This window comes from Hemitrygon akajei, chromosome 3, assembly GCF_048418815.1.
Source record: "Hemitrygon akajei chromosome 3, sHemAka1.3, whole genome shotgun sequence".
NCBI classification, from domain to species: domain Eukaryota; kingdom Metazoa; phylum Chordata; class Chondrichthyes; order Myliobatiformes; family Dasyatidae; genus Hemitrygon; species Hemitrygon akajei.
In genome coordinates this window covers 140,416,444-140,435,703 of record NC_133126.1, presented here as the reverse complement: position 1 = coordinate 140,435,703, position 19,260 = coordinate 140,416,444, and the positions used below count along the sequence as shown (strand labels likewise).

The window sequence follows — 19,260 nt, the reverse complement described above, 5'->3', positions numbered from 1 at the left end:
CCCATTGATTTTCTCACTTTACATCATACTATATTGAGCTGCATCTGTAAGCAGTATCCACCCAGAAACATCTTTGCATCCCTTGTATGTGACCCTCGTGTGGCAGAGACTGCCAACAAGCTATTCAAATGTAACAGCTTTTCAGCTAAAGCTACAACTGCCCTTCAGCTAGTAGGGTAGCTTACACTTTCCAGGCTGGCTAACTGTCAGTAGGTGAACTCTCTGGCTGAACCTAGCTGAATTCAATAAAGATCCATAATTAACTCGAGAAGATGTGATCATGTTCTTCTTGACTGAGCCAATTTTAATGTTTCATTAAATCCAACCCTATCTCCGATTTTCCCCATCTATAAAAGCAAAGTGTCTGGTAATAAATTTGAATCTATTGATCAATGCAAATATTCTGCTCATCTCTAGCTCCTTCAGCTATCATTGGTGACGGTGCCAGCCCCACAGTTTTGCTCGTATCCGTGGCTGGAAGTGCAGTTCTACTTGTGATACTCATCTCAGCCTTTGTTATAAGTAGGAGGTAAGATCTGATTCTTTCAATCAATGCATCAGCTGCTTGACAACTGAAAGACATCCTACTGACTGACATTTTTTTTTCTTTTCATGCATGTGCTGTGAATATTTTTTCAGCAAGACGAGTACTTATTGTCCATCTGTAATTTCACTTGAGTAACTATTAGTGAATTGACTTATTGACTTCATGAATCCCCACACATTGTTGGGATAAACTGCTTCCTGGTTGGTTGAGTAGGAGGCGACAGAATTTGGACTCATTGATAATCAATGGGGTGATCTATTTCCAAGATGGGATGCTGCTTCGGATTAAGTGCATTTTGCTGGTGATGCTGTTTTATTTGTATGGCGGCCGGCTTGGTTGTAGAAGTGAGGGACTAAAGTGATGCTGTTGTGCTGTTGTTGATGATCTGATGCAGTTCTTCTTGTTACACGTTGCAGCCAGAATGCATGAGTGGTGAAGAGCAGGAGCATCTAAGCTGGAGGATGGGAGTAGACTGTTTTGTCCTAGATAGTGTCCGATGCTGGAAAGATTTGGAACCACACTCACTTAGGCACACAGTATTCCATAGCATTTCTGGTTGCTCATTTTGGATGATGAAAAGAGAGATAATGGGGGGGGGGGGGGAGGTTAAAAGCTGCGACACTTGCCACGAAACATCCTGGTGTTGTAATAAGTACTGATCTATTTATGATTCATGGTGATGTTGGTTTCTAGGTTATAGATGGTCAAAGGTTCAGCAACAGTGGCCAGGTAGTTAGACTACTGTTTGTTGAATAGGGTTACTGCTTGTCAATAATGTTGCAAGAACATTGCGTGACATTTATCCACCCGAGCCCAAATGTGCAGGCAAGAAAAGACTGTTCAAAATCCGAGGACTTATGAATAAAACTGAATACTATCAAACCAGCTGTGATTATCCTGACATCTGGCATAGCTGAGGGAAGTCATTGATGAAGCAGCTGTAGGAACACACCCCGAGGAAATCCTACACCGATATCCTAGAACAGAGATAACTAACTTACAACAACCACAATCATCTTTCTTTGTGCGTGGTATGATTATACACTGTACAGATATTTCCCCTTTGTATTCCCAATTAAATTTGGCTTTTTGGACATTGTTTGCACATTATTGCCCCAGAGTTATCTTGATAGAGTCCTTGAACTTTTCTCGTCTTATTTCTTGCTTCTTTGTTCTCATCTAATCTCATTCTAAATAGACCAAGGATAGACAAACCCTGACCCTCCTGCTCCCACCGGCCTCCATTCTTCACAATTTATGCCACCTTCAATGATAATTTCATTGCTAGGCATTTTTCCCTTCTATTACCAGCATTCCTAATAAGTCATTCTGTTTATAACTTCCTGGTATTTTCTTCTATCTCCACCAACCTTTCTCACGGTCCTTTCCTGCACAACTGGAGGGGATGCAGCACTTGTCATTTTGCCTTTTCCCTTCTACCATCCAGAATCCAAATAGCCTTTGCAGGTGTGTCAGTAATTGACTTGCATTCTTCCAAATAAATGTACCACACTTGGTGCTCACTATGTAGTGTCCTCTATATTGGGGAAGCTAAATGCCAATTAGGCAATTGTTTGGGTAGTACTTCTATTCAGTCTGCATAGGCAACTCAGCACTTCCAGTTGCCTGTCATTTTAGTTGTTCTTTCCACTCCTAACTGGCTTTCTACATTGTTCCATCAAAGCCCTTTAAGGAAAGACGCCTCATCTTCACTTTGGTACATTTTAGATATCTTGCTCTGACTAGTTTTTCTCAGGGCTGACCCATTCTACTCTAGGTTATTCATCTATAGCATGAATTTACCTTTACTCTCTCCTTGGATGCTACCTGATTTGCTGGCCATTTCTAGTTTTCTTTTTCAAGTTTCCAGAACAGCTCTGACCAGCATTTTACAGCTTTCACATGTCCCTTATCTTGTTTCTGCTCTCTCACTCCTCAACTCGCTTAACTATTAACAAAACGATCCCACTAAAATTGGGATCACTTCAGCAAACCTGGCTTCAATCTTTACTTAAGATTGATCATAGCTTTGTCTAGATTACAAAGGGCTGAAATTGCTCTTAGCCAGAATAGCCGAAAAAATGGGAACTGGCAGATCACAAGTTTAAAACTGCACTTGATTTCTTTTGCAGTGAAGATCAATGTTGCTACTGATTAGGCTACATATGGTACCATAAAATTACACTTCCACTGAGAAGGAGGAAGTTGAAAAGCAAAACAAAATGCCTCCAGTGGATTGATCTATCTAATATTTCTAAAAGAAATTTCAAAATATAACTGAAAACAATTTTTTATAAATCTTCAGTATTCATTAAATATCATGATATTGACTTGGCATCTTATGATACAATAAAAATATTCTTGTTTGCATTAACCTGGGAAAGCATACCATAGCAAAATATAACTTTACACAGATCTATTAAAATTTCCAAAATACTCTGCAGGTCGCTTGTATTTCTTGCCAAACTCCAACTCTGGTAACCTTGAAACATCTGTCAGGTTATATTATTCTGAGTAATGCATCATGAATAATTGTACAGAGATATTCTAACCTGAAGCTGTTTCTAGGAAACAAAGCAAAAAGTAACAGACAGCATAATTTGGTGAGAAATCTTTATTAAAAGCCACTGTAATAGGACGTAGTAATGACAAGCATGATAGTTTAGTATCACATCCATTTATTTTGATGGCTTTATTATTTAAGACAGGATTGATGGCACTATTCATTGGAATTCTAATTATGACTTGCCACCTAAGAGCATTGACATTCATTGAATGTAGAAGCTGATGAATTCTGTGTTATAAATACTGTTATTCTCAGGCTTTGATAAACAGGGATTTGGTGATTGGCTCTCCACGGATCACTCTTAGAAAATGAAAATGTCCACCTTTGGCCTCATTGATTTTTTTTGTATCAGACAGAAAATTGTCAGAAGGAAACTGGTGGGGTAACCAGTTTTGCCATGTCGGGAGCAATCCTGTGCATTTGCTGTTCAAAGGTGAACTACTGTTTATATTACTACAAAGGAGCCGTAAATCTGGTGATAACAGCCATGCTTGTGGATCACAATAAATCACGGATAGAAATCAATTGAATTCTGCTCCTTGCCTTTTAAAGATTGCTTTTTATTTAGAGTACTTCAGCGCTGTTTACTTATGGGTGAGCCAACTAATCTGTCAAAGCCCAAAAATTGACAGCTGCACTAATCTGTAATAAACTGGGGGAACAGCAAATAGGGAATGTTTGCTGGGCTATGGAACAAGTCAATAGTGGAATAAGTAATAGATTTGGACAGGAATGTTATGGAACTACATTCTTTTTATATAAAAACAATTACAGCCAGGTGTCCTGTGGACTGGCATTGTGTAGATGTTGATAACGTGGAAGAGGAACAGGAACAACATTGTTTCAGCTTATTCCAATTCTTTGTCAGTTCTAACGTACATGCATCACTGAAAATTAGGAATTCTGGTTTATGTACATAATTAATTTGGTATTTGGATTTCAGGAGAATGTAGTAGGTGAGCAGGTTTTTTTGATGTATGAATAATTATATAGGATTTATATTTACTTGAAAGCAATTGAAGCAAAATGTGAATTCCTAATGTTTACTGAAAGGACACAGATAAAATGATTAACGAAAGACATCAGGTATGAATGCTTAAGTATGTAGCTATGATTTTAATTTGCTTGTGAATTTTCGATTCTGTTAGCTAAATCAGTATGCAAAATACACAGAATTGGAAATTGGATCACATGTTGTTACACTTATTAGCTTGAGTCATGTATGCTACAGAATTTCCCATCGCAGTGCTCCTGACAAAATATTTATCATTCCGTCTTGGATGATCTCATGCTCATTCAGAAATGCCCAATAATTTCTACAAATTTATGAGGTGTTATAGTAGACAACATAGACCATATAGATTCCAGCTTATTTCATGATTTATGTTAGATAGTCAAGCATAGCATTGAATACTCAAATGACCTTATTATTCCAGGGTAGATGATTTAGTTGAGGTTGAACTATGTTTGGTTCCGCTTCTTTTGACAGAGAGCAGAAAGAATTAAATGTCTTTATGCAGAAAAGGTTAAGTATCGATTAGGTACTGAAATTAAGAAGGATATTAATGAATTAAGGATTTGGAGGTATTTGATAAAGGGAGCAAAGGTAGGGATTAAAATTACTTCACCTTCATCTTATAATAATTTAGAATGCAATATGTGAAATATTGGTAGAAGCAGATTTAATAAGCAACTTTAATAAGCAAGCTGATGGTGAAGGATTTCCAGGCATTTGGGATTATATAACTGAGTGGGAACAATGGCATAAATATACTGAAGAGAAGGCAAACACTTTTATGGACCTTTTGGGTTCTTCCTCTGCTTAAACATTCAATGATTCAATACTGCTGTGCCATCCAAATCCAGCTGATGTAATACAGCAACAATTTCAAAAAACTTTGAATAAGCTGCCACACGAAAGTATATTAAACAAGAGTAGAGATAATATACTGGTGTGTATCGAAATGGTTATTTAAAGTTAAATTCGAGTTTATTGTCATCTACGTCTGTATGCACAGGTACAATTAAAAACGTACATGCAGCAATATCAAAGATACATAGCAACGTATGAACAGCATTCTGAAGAAAAAACATAAATTAAAAATAACTGATTCCGAATTTTTACATAAAAGAACACAAATTAGAACGAAAGTTCTTCTCAAGTGCAAAGTGATCATAGTATTGCTGAACTGCAATAATTGGGGTTGTGTCAGTTGATTCAAGAACCGAATGATTGAAGGAAAGTAACTTTTCTGCAACTTGGTGCAACTTCAGGCTTCTGTGCTTCCTTCTTGATGGCAGCTGTGAGACGGTGGCAGTTCCTCTTGTAGATACTACCAGTGGTGGGGAGGAATGTGCCTGTGATGCATTGGGCTAGGTCCCCAACTCTGCAGTTTCTTATGTCCCTTTACATTTGAAATGCCATACCAGACAGTAATGCAGTCAGTCATTTACAGGCTAGGAAGTTTGGACCAGTGGGATGTTGTTGGATCCTGAGGCACTAGGTGCTCACAGTCTAGACCCATGTTATGAGTGACAGGATGGAGTGTAATATATCCAAATTTGCAGCAAAGATGGGTGGGAGTATAACCTCAATCAGCTAAGCAAATGAAATCCAGTGTGGAAATATGTGAGATCATCCATTCTGGTAATGAAAAAAATACAAGTATTTTTTTAATTATCTGTTACCTCAGGAATTGAAAGTTGTTAGAGCTCAGAGCTTGTAAATGCATCATTCAATGATAACACACAGAGATAGCAAGCAATTAGAAAAGCAAACAGTATGTCTACCTTTGATTGAAGGAATATTGAATACAAGGCTAGAAATGTCTTGTTCCAATTATATAGATTCTAATACCAGTGCTCCAAATATATTGTAGGCAAGTCTGGTCTCCCTACCAAAGAAAGTTTAAATTTGCAAAAGTGTGGTTCATAAAGTTAATTTGTAGGATGCTAGGTTTGTTTTATCAAGAAAGATTAAAAGCTGGCTCTGTACTGTTTTGAATTTAGAAGAATGTGTAAGGATTTTATTGAAATTTTCATCACATCCTGATGAATGGGCTCGGGCCAAAGCGTTGATAGTTTACACTGTTCCATAGACACACAAAATGCCGGTGGAATGCAGCAGGCCAAGCAGCATCTATAGGAAGAAGCACTGTCGACGTTTCGGGCTGAGACCCTTTGGCAGGACTAACTGAAAGAAGTGATAGTAAGAGATTTGAAAGTGGGAGGGGGAGGGGAGATCCTAAATGATAGGAGAAGACAGGAAGGGGAGGGATGAAGCTAAGAGCTGGAAAGGTGATTGGCAAAAGGGATACACAACTGGAGAAGGGAGAGGATCGTGGGATGGGAGGCCTAGGGAGAAAGAAAGGGGGAGGGGAGCACCAGAGGGAGATGGAGAGCAAGCAAGAAGTGATTGTGAGAGGGACGGAGAGAGAAAAAAGCGAGAAAAGAAGGAAAAAAGTGAAAACTAGTAAGTAAGTAGGTAAATAAATAAATGATGGAGTAAGAAGGGGAGTGGGGCATTAACAGAAGTTAGAGAAATCAATGTTCATGCCATCAGGTTGGAGGCTACCTAGACGGAATATAAGGTGTTCTTCCTCCAACCTGAGTGTGGCTTCATCTTGACAGTAGGGGATCCGGTGGGGGGGGGGAGCCATAGATAGACTTATCAGAATGGGAATGGGACGTGGAATTAAAATGTGTGGCCAGTGGGAGATCCTGCTTTCTCTGGTGGATAGAGTGTACATATTCAGCGAAAAGATTTCCCAGTCTGCGTCGGGTCTCACCAATATATAGAAGGCCGTATCATGAGCACCGGACGCAGTATATCACACCAGCTGACTCACAGGTGAAGTGTCGCCTCACCTGGAAGGACTGTCTGTGGCCATTCCCATTCCGATATGTCTGTCCATGGCCTCCTCTACTGTCAAGATGAAGCCACACTCAGGTTGGAGGAACAACACCTTATATTCCGACTAGGTATCCTCCAACCTGATGGCATGAACATTGATTTCTCTAACTTCCGTTAATACTCCACCTCCCCTTCTTATTCCATCCCTTCCTTCCTTCCTTCCCTCCTTATTTATCTATCTAGCTATCTATCTATCTATTTATTTATTTTCCCTTTTTTCCCTCTGTCCCTCTCACAATCATTCCTTGCCTGCTCTCCATCTCCCTCTGGTGCTCCCTTTCTTTCTCCCTAGGCCTCCCATCCCATGATCCTCTCCCTGCTCCAGCTGTGTGTCCCTTTTGCCAATCAACTTTCCAGCTCTTAGCTTCATCCCTCCCCCCTCCTGTCTTCTCCTATCATTTCGGATTTGCCCCTCCACCTTCCACTTTCAAATCTCTTCCTATCTCTTATTTCAGTTAGTCCTGACAAAGGGTCTTGGCCTGAAAGGTTGACTGTACTTCTTCCTATAGATGCCTACCTGGCCTGCTGCATTCAGTCAGCATTTTGTGTGTGTTGCTTGAACTTGCAGCATTTGTATGGGACATTGGAAAAAAAGTTGAATTTCCCCATGGGGATGAATAAAGTATCTATCTATCTATCTATCTAGATTCCCTTCTGTTTACTGTTCCATAGATGCTGCCTGGCCAGCTGAGTTCCTCCAGCATTTTGTGTCTGTTGCTAACTTTTTTACATGACCTGGCAGAAATGGGATAGTGGTGATGTTTACCCTGACTGGAGTTATCTACCAGAAGGGAGTATCTAACAACAAGGGAATGTTTGTCCATACACAATTTTTTTTTATAATTCCAAAGAGTAGTGAATCTTTGGAATTCTCTATCCAAGAGATCTGAGGATGATCAGTTATATTCAAGACAAAGATGGAGTTTTGGTTAGTATGGGAAAGTGATGATGAGATAAAAGATCAGCCATGACTTTTTTGAATAGTAAATAAGATAATAAAGACTGAATGGCCCACATTGTTGTCCAAAGCAGCTTCCTATTGAAAGTCTCTTTGTGAAATGCTTTACCCCAATTTGAGTGAATTATCAAAGCCTACTTATTTGTATCACAGCTAATAACGATGTTGCTCCATCACAGTGGGAGACTACACACTGAGAATTAATTCTGATCGAAAGATTATGGGCTTGGATGTCCCCATTGCTAGCATTGTGTTTATCCACCTACCGACATAATGCTAATCTACACTGAAACAAAGTTATTTTTAAATGATGCACACGGAGCATCTGATAGCTGTAAGTAACTTGCTACAGGTTAGAGCAAGAGCCCCTTCCCATGTACTATTTGTTAAACTAAATTGAGATCACAAACAAAGATGTTAAGTTAATCTTGTATTTGGATTTTAAAACATTGATGACTTTTTTATTTTTATTTTTCCAAATGAACAAAAACTCTTAATTGACAAAATTAACAGCAAAGGTTTCATTCTCTGGCATCTTCTTTACCTGCATAAACCTTTCACTGAATCCTGGTCAATGATATAGAGAGACCCCAGTAATTAATCCGTCATCAGCATTCTACATATTCAAAGAAAAGTAATCAAGGTTTACCTCCTTTTCTCTTGTACTAGCAGGGCAGATTGAAGTCAGAGGTTTGACAATATTATCAGTGAAATGTTTACCCATTGCCAATATCTTTTATTCTCGTCTTTATCTATCTTTGAATAATAATGGCAGCAAGAACAAAGCATTGGCGTTTGAGACTCCAACTGTTTTGCCACTTCGAGTGAGTCCATAAATTCCATGTTAATACTGTATTGTGTTGTGCTTTGGCAACCTGCAGAGAATGTCCTCTCTGTCTCACCTACAACCTGCTGGCCCTTCTGACCCCTGCTGCTTATCAAAGCACTCTCTACCTGTGCCCTGTGATTCCATTTAAACCTTTCTAATTACATAATTCAAACCGTTACAAAGGCTTCCTTATTCTATTCAGGCTTAGTCAGGTAAGCCATCTCCAAATGTCATTTTATTTTCCAGGTCTGCAACTGGCTATTAACATTCATTTCCCTTGTTCAATGAGTGGCTAATGAGTTCTCCAGCTTTCTCAGTGGTTAATGATACACGGCAGTGTCTTACCCCAGGCAAAGTTCAGCAGGTGACAGTCATGCAAGTAGGGACTAGGGGAGGAGACCGAGACCTGTAATTACAAAGCAAAAAAAGTACAATTGAATGTTTGACCGGTGAGGTGCATTCCCAGCTAAGCAGGTGGTCTTGAATTCTTAATTCCCCCCCTACCTCCCCACCCTATTATCATTAATCTTAATGCTTTATTTTCTGTTCATGCAGACGCAGAAAATACAGTAAAGCCAAGCAGGATGCAGATGAGGAGAAACATTTACATAATGGGCAAGGTATGTGATAATAAGCAACAATTTATGCCGGAAAGGTATTTGCACTTTTGTACCTGAACAGAAAGTGTTAAAGAATTTACAGGGCTTAAGATTGCCTATCAGCCCTTTGTACTAATCCGGCTCTACTAGCAAACAATAGTCTTTTATCCTGGTGGTTATTTATTTCGAGAGCTTTGGGTGGATATCCAGGCTCAGCTCTGTAAACTCTCAAGGCTGTTTTTTGAGCATTTTTTTGAAATGTTAAAAATGTGGACACCCTATTTGCATCACCATACTATATTCATCTTTATTCAATGACATTCTGACATTAGGATAAAGTTGGAGTGGGTTTGTGAGATCAGGTAGTGTCTTTAAGTTTTGAGCCAGGAGGTCCTGCTATCTTATTTCAAGACTAACACCAAACTAATACTGTACAGAATACTGTACATAAGTTACTTCAAATACAAGTGGTTTCCATATTGTAATATTGTTGGTGCCAAATTTATGTTGTTATTAATATCCATTTCAAATCAGGGAAATCTCCTTCAGAGCCTCCCTCATGCCAAATCATACAGAAATCTGCTTTGTGCCTTTAAACATCAGTTCAACAAACTTCAAAGAATTCACAAATGTTGTTGTTGATAAAAGGATAACAAAACTTATACTCATACCTCACAGTATGTTGGCATGTAGTTAAAACAAAAACTAACCATTCTAGAATCTCAGCTGGATTTTGATCTGTGGTAATTTAGCTGAGCAACTTTAGGAAGCACAATTTGCCTCAGGCTTTGGAGCGTGAAGGAACTAAGATTCCATCTCCAGATCTTTATCCAGTTACTCATGTTACAAGCTGTTATGTAAAGTCAGATGTCGAGTTTTTACAGTCCTTCAGTGGATGAAAGGCTGGCTAACAGTCAGTCAATTGCCATCCAAAAACATGCATCAGGAATCAAGTATTAGATATACAAGTTTGTTCTAAAGCCAAACATTGGTGTCTGGGAGATCAGGAGAGAAAGATTGGTGATGAGATTCCACCCTGTAAAATGTTGATATTGCTACATTATAATGGTACAGAATTAACAATGTTTTGTTGGTTTATAATAGGAACATAAAGATACAGTATATTCCCTTTACATCAATTTGCATAAACACTGAAAACTATTTTTTTAAACATTTTGTGCATTTTAAAGGGGTGAGGACATATGTCGATCCCTTCACATATGAGGATCCCAATCAAGCTGTTCACGAATTTGCCAAAGAAATTGATGCTTCTTGTATTAAGATTGAAAGAGTGATTGGTGTAGGTAAGTTATTGAGACAATATATTTATAAATTGAACCAGAGTATATTTATGATCAGCTTTCTAGGTGGACAATATATTTTAAACTTCCTTGTTGGAAAATTATGTGATAGAAGTGAGGCAGCCCATGCAAAGGAATAGAAACTATTTTGCATACCATGATTAAGAAGGATTTAGATGCCTTGCTCTTCTGCAAATCAAGGCTAATCTCAGAAGATTATATAATCATTAATGTTTATGCTAGGTTCTCTCTGGTCATATCCTTTGAACTCCAGAGATTAGAGATGGTCATGGAACTTCCTCTTGTTGGTTGCTTAATTGTCTTCCAACTTTCGTGACTGTCTGGTAAAAGAGTTTTTGTGATCTGATCCATTGGGTGTAGTATTGATTAGCTCAGTCTTTAGGGAATGGAAAGGTTGTCAGTAGTTTAGCTTTGCCACTTTAGCAGTCCATCTTTAACAGCACACTGCATTTAATTAGGATAACCACCAACTGCTTTGTAAACTATTCTAGGCAAAAATAAATGTAATAGATTATGGTAAAAAGTAGTTCCATAGTTGGGAATTGTGACCATGAGTTTTAGGGTCACAGAAACAGGCCTGTTGGCCCATCTAGTATATGACGAAAACCATTTAAAATTGTAAGAGACATTTGGATAGGCACATGGATATGAGGAAGATGGAGGAATATGGACATGGTGTAGGTAGGAGGAATTAGTGTCTGGATTGTTTTTGATTTGCTTTTTAGCTGGTTCGACACAACATTGTGGGTCAGATGGCCTGTTTCTGTGCTGTATTGTTCTATATTCTATGTTCATCCACGTTTCATTAATTGGGATGAAATTAAGGCTATTAGCATAAGTGCTTTCTACAACTGAATAGAAAAACATAATTGCATAAAAAATATGCTACAACATTGCAAAACATTAACTAGACTACATCTGGAGTTCTTGGTTTGAAGTACCTACAACATCGGAAGAATATTTTGGCCTTGGAGGAGCTGCAGTGTAGATGGATGAAAATGACACCTATATTCCCAGGTTAAATTAAATGGAGAGATGCAGGAGGATGGAATTCCCCAGTGTTTCAAAAGGCAAAAGGATTTGAGTACAGGAGCAGGGAGGTTCTACTGCAGTTGTACAAGGCCTTGGTGAGATCGCACCTAGAATATTGTGTGCAGTTTTGGTCCCCTAAACTGAGGAAAGACATTCTTGCCATAGAGGGAGTACAAAGAAGGTTCACCAGATTAATTCCTGGGATGGCAGGACTTTCATATGAAGAAAGACTGGATCGACTAGGCTTATACTCACTGGAATTTAGAAGATTGAGGGGGGATCTTATTGAAACGTATAAAATTCTAAAGGGATTGGACAGGCTAGATGCAGGAAGATTGTTTCCGATGTTGGGGAAGTCCAGAATGAGGGGTCACAGTTCAAGGATAAAGGGGAAGCCTTTTAGGACCGAGATGAGGAAAAACTCCTTCAAACAGAGAGTGGTGAATCTGTGGAATTCTCTGCCACAGGAAACAGTTGAGGCCGGTTCATTGGCTATATTTAAGAGGAAGTTAGATATGGCCCTTGTGGCTAATGGGGTCGGGGGTATGGAGAGAAAGCAGGTACAGGGTTCTGAGTTGGATGATCAGCCATGATCATACTGAATGGCGGTGCAGGCTTGAAGGGCCGAATGGCCTACTCCTGCACCTATTTTCTATGTTTCTATGCAAGGGTTGTTCTGTTTGAAGTTTGAGATAAGAAGGAGAATTGATAGGGTAAATTAAGAACATGTATTCTTGTTGGTTTGAGAATCTAGGACTGGAGAAGGTGTATCTGAAACTTATAGCCAAAACTGTCAGCATTGAAGCTAGAAAATACTTCCAAGCAAAGGAGCAGTAGAACAATGCAAAACTATTTGTTAATTCAATTCTTACATTGATAAATTTACTGTCAAGCAAAATCATGGCGTGATCTTGGGAGAAGGATTCACTGTACAAATGGTTCGCGAGACCACACTTGGAGAATTGTGTTCTGTTCTGATCACTGAACTATTGGAAGGATGTCAATTATCTGAACGGGGTGCATCAAATATTCACAAGGATGTTATCAGGACTGGAGGGCTTGAGTTCTAAGAAAAGGCTGGGGCACTTTCTAGGGTGTAGGAGGCTGAGGGGTAACTTTATTGTAGTTTGTAAAAAGTGTGGGCCGTAGATAAGGTGAACAGTCAGTCTTTTCCAGGTTAGGGGAGTTTAAAACTAGAGGACATAGATTTAAGGTGAGTGGGGAGAAAGGAGGTCCTGACAGGCATCATTTTCTACATGGAAAGTGGAACAAGCTGCTTGGCGAAGCGGCAAATGTGGGTACGATTACAAGGTTCAGAAGGAATTTAGCAGTTATGTAGATAGGAAAGGCTCAGAGGCATATGGGTAAACACAGACAGTGGAAGTAGCTCAGTTAGAATGACAGTTGGTATAGATGAGTTGGGCCAAAGGATTGTTTTCGTTCTGTATGGTTCTATGATTTCATCTAGAATTAGGAGTTACTATGGAAGGAAGCTTGCATATGCCATTAGATCAAAGGGCCATGACTTTGTTGAAAGGTGGGATTGGCCCAAGGGACTAAGTATGCCATTTTTGATCATATGCCCCATTCTTTTCCACAGGTGAATTTGGTGAAGTATGTAGTGGACGATTGAAAATGCCAGGCAAGAGAGAGATCTGTGTTGCCATCAAGACCCTGAAAGCTGGCTATACTGATAAACAGAGACGAGATTTCCTGAGTGAAGCAAGCATCATGGGCCAGTTTGATCACCCGAACATCATCCACTTGGAGGGAGTTGTTACAAAATGTAGGTCCAGTGAACGGACTGTGCATAAATGCTGTATACGTTCATCTAGAAATGACAGATGGGACACTTTCTGATAAATAACAAGGGAGAAGCCCTGGAACACAAGTCATTAATCTTTGTGACAGATTCAAATGAGTTTACGGTGCAAATTGACATTCTATCCTTAGACAGCTTGTACTAAGATTTGCAGTGAAATTAATATCTAGGTCTATTTAGGCCAGGATATTTTCTGAAACTGTGACAGACTTGGCAGGGTGTCATGGGATAGGTGAAAACAGATGGCAAGGAATTCGATATTAAGCAGCAAAACAATTCCTTTTTGTCGTAAACCATATCTAAGGCTACCTGCCTGTGAAAGGATGAGATGTTATAAATGTTCGTGCACAAGAATTCCTTTCTTCCCTTGTGACTAATAAGCTGAGCTTCTCTAGATAAATGTGCAACAATTAAACATTGCAATTCATCTGCAAGCATAGCAGTAACAGAAGAATATTTCTTTGTAAAAGCAGTTTTTAGAAATTGCTATTTAAATTTAGAGAATGTGTAACCTGACCTATTGTATCCTATTGCTTGATACCCAGCAGACTGTACAGAACCATAATGAGCTCATTTCCCCTTGTTCCTGCTTCTCTAATGGCAGTCACTGAATAAAACATTCATCTCAACTAGATTTTGATAGGTATGATAAATGACAGTATTTAGTAAACAAAAAATAAAAAATGCAAATCAAGTCTCCAACCTTATTTCCAGAATTGATTCTAAGTTGTCACTTCAGCACTTCATGTTCTGACTTGAATATGAAGTCTGCAGAGCTGAGACAGTGCCATGTTGTAACATACAGCCATCTTTCTACTCACTGTCCTGAAAGAAAAAAAACTGCTATTAGCAGATTAATTGCATGAATAAGTTAAATTTTCTCTTGAGACTTACTGTGATAAAGTTAGTAATTGGGAATAAGAGTCTGCTGTGGTATTGAGCTGGGTAGGCCTGGCTAGACCCAGCAGGATTTTGGCACTCCAGAACTGAGGTAGTGAGAATGTGGGGGAGGAGAGAAGGAGAGCCAGATTAGTCACATTCCTGGATCCGCTTGCTATCCGGTGACTGAGTTTGTAAATATAAGGTGTGGACAGTATTGTTTTCTTTATACGTACTGTGGGTTACTAAGAACAAACTATATTCCGGAAGAACATAAACTAGAATTTTTATTTAACAGCGAACAACAACCACGTTTTAACCCTACAAGTTTCTAGAACATTCTGTCATTTCTGTGCATGCTCAGAGCTCCATCCAATCACATTCTTACACATGACACGTGGTATCACCGCATCTTACTTTCCTTAGAAAGAAAACAATTAGCAACATTAATCAAAACAAATGCATAATTTAACATGCTTCTGTCAGTCTCTCTGGGGGTTTACGAACACAAGTAGACCTTCTAAGTGGTTCACACTGTTCTTGTTTTTTGTTGTTATTTTCATGTTTTGTCTGGTCTGCATCAGATTGGAAACTCTGAAGTTGGCTCTTTCTTGAGGTCTTTGAGAAGAAATCGCAATTCATTCATTAACTGTGTGATCTCTTTTTTATGCTGAGACTTCATCATTTCAATAAAACTTCTCAATTCCTTCACTTGTGCTTTCACTTCTTCAATTGGATCCTGATTCTTGTCACTCTTTGGCTTCAGATCAGTATTGTACTGTACTGACAAGTCTGGTTTTGGTGGCAATGCATTGTCAGATGCTGTTAACAAAGGGATGGGTCTGGGAGCTTTCTTCATAACTTCTTTTACTTTTGCCACGTTGGAATCAAATTCTGTTCTCTCTTGCTCTTTCATCGTCACTGTATTCTGACTCTCTGTCACTATCCAGGACTAACACTCTTTTCACCAAATTCAGTCTCTCACAGGCAAATAGACCCAGTATTGACTGTACATTTTTTGGCACGACCACAAATGAAAGCGTGTGCACAATATTTTTGTGTGATACTTTTGCCACACGTGTTCCTTTAACTGGAATGTCTGCATCTGAGTACCCAGTCACTTTTATATTTGTCTGATGTAACTTTGGTCTTGGCTTTAATGCATTAAACTCAGATTCTGCAAGGACATTTATTTGTGCTCCAGTATCCAGTTTAAACAGAATATTGTTTTGGTTCACTCGCAATGCAATAGTCCAGCCATTCTTATTTTGTTTATTTTCACAAAGCCGATCTATATAAAACTTCTCACATTCATTTTCCAGCACTGCATTTACTTGTTTTATTTTCTTTCTACTTCTGCAATAGCATGAAAAATGATTACTCTTACTGCAGTTGTTGCACACTTTCCCGTACACTGGACACATTTCAGGTCGGTGCTGCCGCCCACAGCCATCACAAAGTTCTTTTTCTTTCAGATGACGTCTTGCGCTCCATCGGTTTGTTGTCGCTTCATTATTTTTTTTGAATATGTTCACACTTTACAGCGTATTCGCTGCCATTCTCGATAAAAAGCTCTTTAGCCTGTGACATCACGGTCTCAGAAGTTTTGCAGAGTGCCACAGCTTTTTTCCAAATTCAAATCTTGTTCCAACAGTCTTTCTCTCAGACCATTATCCAGAATGCCGCAAACAATTCTGTCTTTAATGAGAGAGTCTGTAAGCTCTGAAAACTCGCTTCTTTTACTGTGGTATCCCAACTCCGTAACAAATCGATTAATCATTTGACCAGCTTTCTGCTGACATGTAAAGAATTTATATCTGTCATACATCACTTTGCACTTTGGTATACATAATGCGTCAAATTTGTCCATTATCGCTTTGAAATTTAAATTCTCACCATTTTCAAAAGTAAAATGGTTATGTACCTCAATCGTGTTGTCCCCAATCACGTGGAGTAGAATTGCAGCTTTCATTTTCTCTGTTTTATTATCTGCTCCGATCACCGTTAAATATATTTCAAAATGCTGTTTAAATTTTTTCCAGTTTTCAGCAATGTTTCCAGTCAGCTGAAGCATCGATGGGGGTTGCAACGCCTCCATTTTTAAAGCTGTTAGCAAACAATGAAAATGTTCGCACTTTTTTTCGGTTATCTTTGATTCGCCCATGTTTATGTAACGTATTATTCTTCCAGACCGACTGCTAACACCATGTTGTGTTCTTTATATGTACTGTGGGTTACTAAGAACAAACCATATTCTGGAAGAACATGACTAGAACTTTTATTTAACAGCAAACAGCAACCATGTTTTAACCATACAAGTTTCTAGAACATTCTGTTATTTTTGTGCATGCTCAGAACTCCGTCCAATCACGTTCTTACACGTGACACGTGATATCACCACAGACAGGGTTACATTTATTGTGATGCCTCTCATTGTCAAATAGTCAGCGAGCAGACACAGGCCACTTCTGCACATGAAGAATAGATGTTTATGCTTAGGACTACTGGTGTCTGACTAACTAAATTCCAAGTGAACAATTTAAGAGTTGAGATAGCTTATAGTGCACTTAAATAGAATCTTAAAATAATTATCTTCAGTAATATATCAGGAACTGCATGTATAAAATTAAACTCCATTTGATTTGGAATGTAGCAGGTTTTGCTTAGTGACTTCAGTAAGCAACCACTGGCATCTAAATTTTTAATGCCTTATTCCCCATTGTAGTAGCACAGTTTTTACTGTTTGTACACTTGTTAAATTGCCAGTCAGAGATCAGCAACCCGGTACATTCTTATCTGATTCTCTTCCATGTTTTATTATGAGTGCCAGAGTGGAAAATAGCCCCAGTGAACAGATACCGCTTGGAGACGGACCTGTGAAATCAATTTGTGGCAACATGTCACGTCCTAAAAAGGTGCAATTATGATCCCTAGAGTCAGTGTAAAGTATGGGAAGGAAAGACGAACTTCTTTCAAGCAGCTAAACTCTAGAGACATTCTCTAAATTACACAAGACCTTGCAAATATATAACTAGTAAGGGTTAATCTGACAGATGGTGTCCAACATGTTATTCAATAAATCATCCAGACTTCTATGCATCTAGGGCATAGATTGTGGCATTTTGTAATTAAATTAGATCTATCATGATAAATGACAGTACAGCCAATGTAATTCTCTGTATCTCATTTTCATCTCATTAATGGAAATGTTTGGCAAATAATTCTGTTTTGTTTGAAACTCTAGGTAAACCGGTAATGATCATAACTGAATACATGGAAAATGGATCTTTGGATGCATTCCTCAGGGTAAGTCATTGTCAGGCTCTGAAGAAAATGCTTTTTTTTGGGAAAGAGACTCTTTCTAAGATGTAGTCCTGCTCTATTATTGTAGAAGTGAACATGATTTGTGTTGTTTACAGAAGAATGACGGCCAGTTCACCGTTATTCAGCTGGTGGGAATGCTGCGAGGAATTGGCTCAGGAATGAAGTACCTCTCTGATATGAGCTACGTGCACCGAGATTTGGCTGCTCGGAATATTCTTGTGAACAGTAATTTAGTCTGCAAAGTTTCTGACTTTGGCATGTCCCGAGTTCTCGAAGATGATCCAGAGGCAGCGTACACCACACGGGTAAGGCCACACTCACCTAGCTCAACAATTGGATCTTTGTGCTGGAAGCCAGGGTAAGATGATCAAATAACCAGAGGCAACACAACAAACTTTTGCCTTCTAACTGATGATCAAATTCTTGTTTACAGGGCGGAAAGATCCCAATCAGGTGGACAGCACCTGAAGCAATTGCTTATCGCAAGTTTACCTCAGCAAGTGATGTTTGGAGTTATGGGATTGTGATGTGGGAAGTTATGTCCTATGGAGAGCGGCCTTACTGGGATATGTCCAATCAAGACGTAAGTTTGTTTAATTTGAGTCTACTATTTTTTTTAGGATGAAAGGTTGGAAGCTGTCTCCAATTGGTGCTGCACTAATAAGACATACTGATTTGAAAATTTGTTTTGTTCCAAACAGTTGGTCATCATAAGTTGAACATATTGAGACAGTAAAACAGATATTCCTGCAGATATAACATACAGATGACCAGGCAGTATTGTGGAGTGGCATATCCATCTCCACAAACACACCTCACTGATGTCTCGTCTAAAGCAGCAGTTTCAGGATGACTCAGAAGCAGCAGGTGGAGGACTTTCTGAAAAGAATGGAAGTCCTGTTCTTGTGGGGGTAGGAATTTACTTTGTCCTTCCATCCTCTCTCCTATAGCAGATGCCTCATGTTTATTTATTTATTGAAATAGAGCACGGAATAGGCCCTTCTGGCCATTCAAGCTGCGTCGCCTAGCAATCCCCCGATTTAACCCTAGCCTAATCACAGGACAATTTACAATGACCAATTAACCTACCAATCTCTGGACTGTGGGAGGAAACCCTCGCGGTCACGGGGAGAACATACAAGCTCCTTACAGGCAGTGGTGGGAATTGAACCCAAGTCACCTGTACTGTAAAGCATTGTGCTAACCATTATGCTACTGTGCTGTCCGAGGAGCTTTCTCCCCTTTCCCCTGGCAAGATTAGCCCCCAGCAAACATTCCCACTCCTCTGGTGACTCCTAAAACAAGATCCAAACCATAGGACCACACTTTTTTAGGCAAACCATCAAAGAATGTTCAAACAAATCTTAAATGTATATAACTGAAGTCCTAACGAAGTGTCTCAGAAACTCCTGGGGTCTGTTCCAAAAGCCCTCACCATGCAAAAGACTTGTACACCTTTAAGTAACACT

At 39.1% G+C, this 19,260-nt stretch overlaps 1 protein-coding gene and 1 long non-coding RNA gene across 2 annotated transcripts in view; one reads left to right on the top strand and one right to left on the bottom strand.

Moving 5' to 3' along the window:
• epha4l (eph receptor A4, like) overlaps positions 1–19,260 on the top strand; it is a 127,516-nt gene that overhangs the window by 96,403 nt on the left and 11,853 nt on the right. The window contains exons 8-14 of the mRNA XM_073040934.1: positions 418–529; positions 9,369–9,433; positions 10,603–10,716; positions 13,367–13,552; positions 17,712–17,773; positions 17,887–18,096; positions 18,225–18,374. Coding sequence (XP_072897035.1) covers positions 418–529; positions 9,369–9,433; positions 10,603–10,716; positions 13,367–13,552; positions 17,712–17,773; positions 17,887–18,096; positions 18,225–18,374 — 899 coding nt within the window. The remainder of the gene's footprint in view (positions 1–417; positions 530–9,368; positions 9,434–10,602; positions 10,717–13,366; positions 13,553–17,711; positions 17,774–17,886; positions 18,097–18,224; positions 18,375–19,260) is intronic.
• On the bottom strand, positions 3,160–14,518 carry LOC140725460 (uncharacterized). Its single transcript, XR_012098352.1, has 3 exons — positions 14,292–14,518; positions 9,159–9,219; positions 3,160–5,757 (listed from the first exon to the last, which is right to left on the bottom strand). It is a non-coding gene; the product is annotated as an uncharacterized lncRNA (long non-coding RNA).